This window comes from Stegastes partitus, unplaced genomic scaffold (assembly GCF_000690725.1).
Source record: "Stegastes partitus isolate 25-593 unplaced genomic scaffold, Stegastes_partitus-1.0.2 Scaffold742, whole genome shotgun sequence".
NCBI classification, from domain to species: domain Eukaryota; kingdom Metazoa; phylum Chordata; class Actinopteri; family Pomacentridae; genus Stegastes; species Stegastes partitus.
The window spans coordinates 14300-22978 of record NW_007578473.1 but is presented as its reverse complement, the minus strand read 5'-3'; the positions used below and the strand labels follow the sequence as shown (position 1 = coordinate 22978).

At 43.7% G+C, this 8679-nt stretch overlaps 1 protein-coding gene across 1 annotated transcript in view; it reads left to right on the top strand.

Annotated features, from left to right (window-relative positions):
* tti1 (TELO2 interacting protein 1) overlaps window positions 1-8679 on the top strand; it is a 25160-nt gene that overhangs the window by 8139 nt on the left and 8342 nt on the right. The window contains exons 6-13 of the mRNA XM_008291405.1: window positions 172-349; window positions 540-826; window positions 1027-1422; window positions 1605-1764; window positions 2027-2191; window positions 2874-3025; window positions 4093-4233; window positions 5454-5658. Of these exons, the coding sequence (XP_008289627.1) occupies window positions 172-349; window positions 540-826; window positions 1027-1422; window positions 1605-1764; window positions 2027-2191; window positions 2874-3025; window positions 4093-4233; window positions 5454-5658 (1684 nt within the window). The remainder of the gene's footprint in view (window positions 1-171; window positions 350-539; window positions 827-1026; window positions 1423-1604; window positions 1765-2026; window positions 2192-2873; window positions 3026-4092; window positions 4234-5453; window positions 5659-8679) is intronic.

Genomic DNA, 8679 nt, shown 5'->3' with positions numbered 1-8679 from the left:
ACACAGATAAAACAGTTACAAGACCGTCAGAAAGAACAAATTTGAAGATTCTTTCCGTTCTTTCTGGCTCTGAAGAATGAAGAAAGCACAACGCGCCTTTCAAACCAGTCGGAGGGTTAAGTTGATGTCAAACTGTTAAAAACACACCAAACATTGCGTCTGCCTTCACAGGTGCTTGAGCTGGATGTGATGGATGTTCGCATTGTGGAGGAGAGGAGTTCTGCTGCCACCGTGGAGGCCTGCTCGGACTCTCAGGGTTCCTTCACTGTTCACACACAGAAGAAGCATTTTCACTACTTCACGGATGAGACCATTTTCTCTGTGCTCATGGAGATCTGCCGCATGTTAGGTATGAGGGACGGGCTCTTGTCCTCACACCTGTATAGGAGTGATTCATGCCTGTGTCAGTTTATTGTTAAGGCAACAGTCCTACAGTCACATTAGACTGATGAGAAGAGTTAAACCTGACTGTATGTTGTGCCTATTTCTGACTTCCTCTTGACGGATCACTAACTCTCCCTTTTTCTATCTATCTCCAGGTTACTATGGCAACATCTACCTGCTGACGGATCACTTCCTGGACCTGTACCGCCAGTCTTCAGCGTACAGAAAGCAGACTGCCATGGTGTTAAATGAGATAATCAGGGGTGCTGCTGGCATCGCTGTCGCAGCACGGGGCGACGGTTTGGAGAATCGGGGACACTCTGCCACCCAGGAAGACCTGACAGCGGCGGTGGTGTCTGTCATGGAGGAATATACCAGCCTGAGCAACTGGCACCTGATTACCGTCAGCGAGGAGGCAGATAGGGGCCGGCAGGATCAACAGGTGAGGATTTTTCCAGTCCTGTTTTAACACAAATGTGATTTAACGGTATTATCTTGACTATGTGAGTGTGAGAAAAACTTCTGGAGCAGTGGGTCTGTATAGAGCAGGACATCTCCTCGTCGTCTGCTCGCTGTCCATTCTTTGTGCAGTCTCTTTTCTGTACACAACCTCTGAAACTTTAGTCTTTCTTCTTTCTGTAGCTGCTCGGCCCATCCAGACTTCTCACCATATCCCACGGCGATGTCAGCAGCTCTAATGCAAACCATCTCCAAGTGATCCCTCCATCATCGACCTCCACCACCATCCACCAGCTCAACAGCAACATCTGGCAGCTGTGCATCCAACTCGAGGGCATTGCCTGCTTCGCTCAGGTGCTGGGACGCGACTTCCGTCCCCTGCTGATGACCTCACTGTACCCTGTGCTGGAGAAAGCCGGTGAGGAGACGCTGCTGGTCAGCCAGGCGGCCCTGAGCTCCATGCTGGACATCAGCGAGGCCTGCGGCTACCCCTCTCTGAAGGAGCTGATCAATGAGAACTCTGACTACCTGCTGAATGATATATCACTCAACCTGCAGAGGCTCAGCCAACATCCACAGGTAGAAGCAGGCAGGATGGGTTTTTTTGTGGCCTTCGGAGCCAAAAATGAGAAGGAGATAAAGATTATGGATGCAGATGTCAGGGCTGTAGTGCATTTCTTTGACCTCAGGTGTATATAGGTCTGCACACGCTTTTGCTGCCAGAAACATGTATTTCCTCACACTCCCCTCTCGTTGGCCAGGCTCCACGGGTGTTGACAGTGATGTTGACTCACTCTGACTGCAGCCTGCTGCCGCTGGTCCGGGACATCATTCAGGATGTGCTCATGGCTCTGGACCTCAGCTACGAACACACAGCTGCTCTCTTCTGCTCGGTGCTGCATGCACTCATGAAGGCGCTAGGTGAGGTTTTTAAAAGTGATGCCAGCTTGTTTAGTCACATGCAGAACAACATGTGACTGCTAACATGCTGTGTCCTAGATCCTTCTCACCTTTAATCTTAGTAATTTATTTATTAGTGAATACATGTGGCCTTGCATCGTAGCTCGGTAACATCTAAACGTAAACCTCTGTAAAGCCCAGGAAAAAGTTGAAAGATTTTTGCTGAAATGAAACCAGTGTTTAACCGACTTTGTTTATCTTCTTGTTCTTGTTTTTCCATTAGCACGGTGGTTTCCCTCCACGTGTACCAAGACCAGTAAGTCTGCCACTTCCAAGCAGTCCACTGAACAGGAAGACGTCGACATCTGTCAGTTCCTGCGGGATTACTGCAAACAGAAAGAGCTGGCAGAGGGCATCGGGATAGAGGAGGACGACGCTGAGGACCTCGGTAAAGTGGAGTGTGCTGCCGGATAGAGCAGAGCGCTATAAGTTCTGCAGCAGGTCATATGTGAGCCTGTAACTCAAATGTGAGGGTTTAACTGTTCGGACCCCTGAGCCAGTATTCGACATTTCTCATGTCAAAGAGAAATCGTTTGTTCTAATCCGATTCTGTAAAAAGTTCTGTGGCCCTCGTCACCACCATGTAGCCTCAGCCGTGACCAAGAGCTGCATGTCAAAAGTGATTTTACAGCTGAATTTGACTGAACCTTAGTGTTTTCAGAACAAAGAGGAGACACGTATGTAAATAATAAAATGTCTGTCGTATGTAGAGCCTCCGTTTTGTCCAGTATTGGTAACACCTGTGGATCATGAAAACACGTTGAACTTTTTAAATTCAGGTTTTTCAGTTTTTGTAAAATAAATCAAGGACATGTAGCTTTTCCTCTTTTATTGTTTATGCCATTTGTCAAACATTTAGATTTCTCTGCACTTCTAACCACAGCAGGCTGTTTCCACGGTTCTGCAGGACTTTATGTTGCAGTAAAAAAAATTAACTGACGTTGATCAAAACAGCAACAAACACCCGGAAGCTGCTCAGATAGTTCAACATGTGGCAAAGCAGACGTGTTTGGAGGAGGCAGCAGGATTCATCATCAAGCCGTCTAACTGTACGTTCATTGTTCTTTCAGAGGTCCCTCCTCCCTCAGAGTGTGAAGACACTGAAGATATGGACGGTCCTGATGTGAAACCTGAGCTTCCCTCCCACCTCAGCATCACTAAGGATGTCATGGAGCGCTGCATTTATCTGCTGTCCGACCCCAGCCTCAGGATCAGACTCAAGGTACTGGGCGAAGGGAAGTCACTGCTTTCAATGATGAGTATTTGATTCAGTTGGATTTTATTTATTTAGCACCAATTCACAACATATGTCACCTCATAGCACCTCAGATGAAGACCGTATGAACAGAGAACCCAACGATCCAAAGTTGCATTTGGATTTCCTTCAAGTATTTCTAGTTTAAGGACCGTCAGAAAGTGGATTCTGCTTGTTTTCACTGTTTCATACGATGACAAATGGTTCCATTTAGGTAATTTAAAAAAATAAATACCATGCCTTTCCATTTTTTCTGCTCTGTGATGACTCTGATGTCTCAGTCACACATGATCCAATTATGAGTTATAACAAGTAAAACATTTATTAACACACAAGAAACCAAAAAAAACATCTATAATAACTTAAAGGAATCTCTACTCATGAGTAAAGTAACCCGAGAATTATGGTGTTGGTTCAGTGTTTGATTGTTTGTTAGCTGTGAGGAGTGGAAGCTGGGTCTGCAGACATACTGGACTTCAGCAGATGTTATTCACGATGTTTGCCGTCTTAGTTTAGAAAAATAGCGTGCTGAAAATAAATGGGTGTTTAGCAGAAAGTGTTGTATTAAAATGTTGATCTTATGATGGAGCGAGGGGAAAAGTAAAGGGTCACCAAAGTTATTACAGTTCAGCCTGAGGTAGAGATCACTGTCTGTTCCTGAGAGTTATCAAGACGTGTTCCTCAAAAGCACAAATGTCAACTTAATGAATGAATATTTGCTCCTGGAAAAGTCAGAGGAGTTCTTCCTTTGGGTGTTATAGGTCGCTGTTGCTGTAGCTTTCATAGCAACTCTTCCAATGGTAGATATATTTCAGTCTGACCCACAGTGGTAGACTTACTGACTGAACAACAGTGCAGCTAAAACCTCTTCATCAGTGATGAATTGATCACCATGTCTGTGTAGAGGCGGGTATGTGGCACCTTTAGAAGAGCAGCCAGTTTAGGATCTCCAATGGACCTCCAGAGGTTGTTTTACATCACCTAGAATCTATATGTGCACATGTATCTGTGTGTGTTTTTGTTGGCTATCTGAGGTCCTGGACGTGCTGGAGCTGTGTGTGCACGTACTGGCTGAGAGAGAAGACGAGCTGCTGCCGATGACTCACCGCTGCTGGCCAGCCCTCCTGCAGAGACTCACAGCTGACGACCCGCTGGCGGTCCTCAGAGCCTTTAGGGTTCGTGAAACAAACCTGTCCTTTTATCGAATCTATGTTAATTATCACCATCACCTATTCCTGAAACAGGACAGTTTAGTGTGCTGCTGGATCAGTAAAAGTTTATTGACTTTACTGTTGTGTTATCAGGTCATCATGTGCAACGACTCACTGAACTAAATAACCTGTTAGTTTTTCATGCAGGTCGTGTTGAATCAATCAAAGGTTGCGGCTTGAGACACACATGTCGTCTCAATTCATTATGAAATAGCTGATGTATTTACTTTTAGAGCTGGCTTTAGACTAATTCAGAGAATCGCAGAGGATAAAAACGGCCTCCTGAAGAATCCCAGTTAGTGTCAGTGAGTGTCAGCTCCTGTCTTCAGTTAAACTATATTTGTATCTTTTATTTATTTATTTATTTTTTTGTGCTGATAATTTGGCAGATTTTACATCATTAGTAAATCATCAATTAGGCACCTAATACTGCTGGCTAGCTGTGTTACACAGTGGTATAAAAAAGTTTGGGCACCTCTGACAGTTTCCATCATTTCCATTTATAAATCATTGGGTGTTTGGATCAGCAGCTTCATTCTGATCCGTCAAAAAACTGATGGACACAGAAATATTTCAGCAGGTTTATTGGACAAACAGAAGACGTGCAATATGCATCAAAACAAAACTGCACAGGTGCAATAATTTTGAGCAAGTACAATGTTGTAGGATGACTGTCGCATCCCCAGACCTGAATATTATTGAAAATCTGTGGGATGATGTGAAGCAGGCTGTTCACATCAAACCTAACTGGACTGGAGATGTTTTGTAAGGAGGAATGGTCCAAAAATACCTCCATCCAGAACCCAGACACTCATTACAGGAGATAGGAGGCGTCTAGAAACTGTTTAGGAGGCTGATGTGATTTTATTCTGTTGGGGCGCCCACATGTTTGCACCTGTGTAGTTTTGTTTTGATGCATATCTTCTATTTGTCCAATAAACCTCGTTTCACTGCTGAAATATTTCTGTGTCCATCAGTTTTTTGACAGATCAAAATGAAGCTGCTGATCCAAACATCCAATTATTTATAAATGGAAATAATGGAAACTTTTCCATACCACTGTAGTTATCACCAACATGGCAGCTTTCTGGTACATGGCGGTTTTGTAAAGACTACGATTCATCCAGGGACACACAACGGAGCATTTTATTGCGTTTTGAGAAACGTTTCACATTTCCTGGCAGGTGCTCTGTACGCTGGGCGAAACATGCGGCGACTTCATGAGGAGGAGGGTTTCTAAGGAGGTGTTGCCCAAACTGAGCGCCTCTCTGGCTCAGCAGGCTCCCGTCAGCGCCAAGGCTGGGCCCGTCTACACCCACACCCTGGCCTACAAGCTGCAGCTGGCTGTGCTGCAAGGCCTGGGCTCGCTGTGCCAGAGGCTGGATCTGGGTACGAGCACAGAAACACACACAGGACACACCGTACAGCAGTAGCAGACCACTTAATAAGGACTCGTGCCACATGATTCCCAGCATTATGATAAGAAATCTTACTGCACATTTCAAAGGGACAAGTTCGCTCTAACTTGTTTTTTCAGTTCAGTTCAACAGAAACACAATTATTAGAGATAGAGAGATAGAACTTTATTGATCCCTTTGATGGGGTACCTCAGGGAAAGTGTTGTTCTAGAAGCAGCACAACAGAGACAGCAGCACACATCAGTTAACAAAAAAAAAGCAGCAGACAAGAAAACAAAGGAAACAAACTGTTAGGAAGAACAGCACCACGATGCAATAATAATAATGGGCTATATAATATGATAACAGTCAGTGTAGTTATAGGTAAATATAGTTGGGTATATAAAATATAAAGGTGTATCAAATATATATTAAAATATATATATAAATAAAGAACATAAATAAATATATGTATACACATTACACAATAACACGGTGACAGTAGAAGGTTATTAGCTTTGTTTCTTAGAGTATAATGAAAAGATCAGCACTAATTCAGTTCATTAAACTGAAGTTAGACTATAGTTAGTTTAGTTTAACCTGATCAGGGGCAACAATAAGCCAAACGTCTACCAGCACCCATTAACAAATCTTATTTCCATTTTATTCGTCTTGTTTGTTTGACCCATGTGTGAACAGACGTCTAACAGTCACTCTTTTGGTTTTTGTTTCTCGTAATGAAGCCTTAGTTTAGCCTGCTTTGTTTTGAAATGTCACACACACACACACACACACACACACACACACACATGCACTTCGTGTGTATTAGTGTGAAGACAATCTGAGAAATTCAATGACTTCTCTTTACCACCAGGTGGCAGTCTTGTATAACAGTGAAAACCAGTTTCGGGGCACCACAGCAGGAGTATCCCAGTTCTCCTTTTCTGTTTTATTATCAAGACCTACAGCCATGCTGGCATTTTACATGTCAAAAGTCTGATTGTGAAGCTTAAACTGCAGCCGTCTGTTTACTGAAACCATCAGAATTTCTTTTTTTTGTGTGTTTGGAGGCTTCCATCAGTCAGCTCTCTTATAAATTTTGCAGCTGAGCCGACAAACAAAAACTCTCCCTCAAGCTCCGTTTCACCACAATCAGGTGAGATGTGCTGTTAAAAGTGCACAGCAATGAGCAAATCAAGATGCTGCGGGACTACAAAATACTATAACTGTACGTCTGCTACACAGAAATAAAAGTGTGTTGCAATGAAGTCTGTACAGGTTTAGATTAACGAGAGTCGCCAGTGATGACTGTAAGCTAGGTTCTGACAAAAGATTAGGACGAACCGGAGTGTAGTTTCTGGCTTCCGGCTGTTTGTACGAGTCCTTTCTCTCATTTAATTAAAATGTTTTATTAAATACCTGCAGCAGGATCTATATGAGCGCATGTGGAGCAGCGGCGGCGCCTTCGCTGCATGTCGTCCTAAATGAGCCCCATCATGGAGACAGAATGGATCAGAATTAGGATGAGTAGGTAAACCATTAGCTACATCCTCAGGCTACGTCTGGAGCTCCGTCAATAACACATCGTGAATAATAACCTGGGTTTTAGGTTTGACATACTCTAGTTTATTAATGCATCCTTATGTATTAAGCATCACTTGATGCACCGTTCCATCTCCGTTCTTCCTGCGGTTGGTACGTTTGAATGAAGCCTTGAGGAATATTAATGCTAAAGTAGAATGTTGTCGCTTTAACAGACCGGTGAGACAGCTGTGTTGTATGTCTGGATAGGGCTTTAGCGAGGTGCACAAAAGGCTGAGAGAAGCCATCAGCTGCACCAGCTGAGACGCTGCTTGTACTTCTCTCCACTAATAGGCCAAACCTTCTGGGACGTACGCTGTTTATCAGATGGAGTCAGTTCAACGGGCTCTTCAGCATCGGTGTTTGGACAACTTAAGTTAAAACATTAGTCTGAGTTAAATCAGGACATCTCTCGACTCTCTAGGCTGTCTGGACAGTGCATCTCCTGGTCTGTCTATGTCCTGCCTGCTTGACATGTAAGAGTGAAATACAGGTATTTATTAAGGTAGATAAATATCAACTGCAGCACATGCATAAAAATCAAATTTGCACCCTCCAGCAGCAACACCTGTGGGAACCAGTCCCGTCAAAGTTTGGGTGTGATGGCGCTCCACGTAGCTGCAGGTAGTTTAAAACACTGCAGCGATTATCCAGGACCAGCCATGGATCCCCACCTAGAGTCATCATCGCACGACTTACACATTGTCAGTTGGTTTCTAGTCTAATCATTGAAATAGTTCCTCCTTTCTTTTAATACGTCTATTTTGCAAACATCGGCGGTGTATCCTGGTGCTTTATATTCGCTGTTGAAGTTCTCAATGTAAGGTTTTGCAGATACACGAACCAACATGTCTGTAACGGGTGTACAGACTTTTGTTTTTATCATTTCTGTCCTTTCTGTCAGACAAAGTATTTCCAGCCATAGAGCTACCTGTTCACTGCCTCCAAAGTTTCCTCAGAATCATCTCACTGACTCGTTTAACCTCCATCTAGTGTGTGCAGCAGCTCTGGGTGTTGATACGTTCCTGTAGTTTTTACAGGTTAATCAAAAGCTAAGGATAGGACTCTACTCCCACATCTTACGATTCAGCTCCTAACATGACAACGTGGTTTTGCTAGTCTTACCTCTAATGCAGCGTTTTCTTGCGGTAATTTTCTAAGTGGAAAAAATATTCTATATAAATAGGCCTCTCAGCTAAATTGTCAACAAGAATGCAACGCTCTGTCACTGTGATTACCTCCTGCTGTTTGCTTCCATCCTGTCACTGCCAGCAAAAGCCTGAGACAGCCAGCCCCTAACGAAAAAACGTCAGATCGTGTCTATTAAATGGGTTAATTGGCTCCGTGGTTAAGTCACATTAAGGCAAATTATTACGGTCATTTGACTGAAAACCGTAACAGACCACAGATGATTTTGGAAACATCAGTTCAG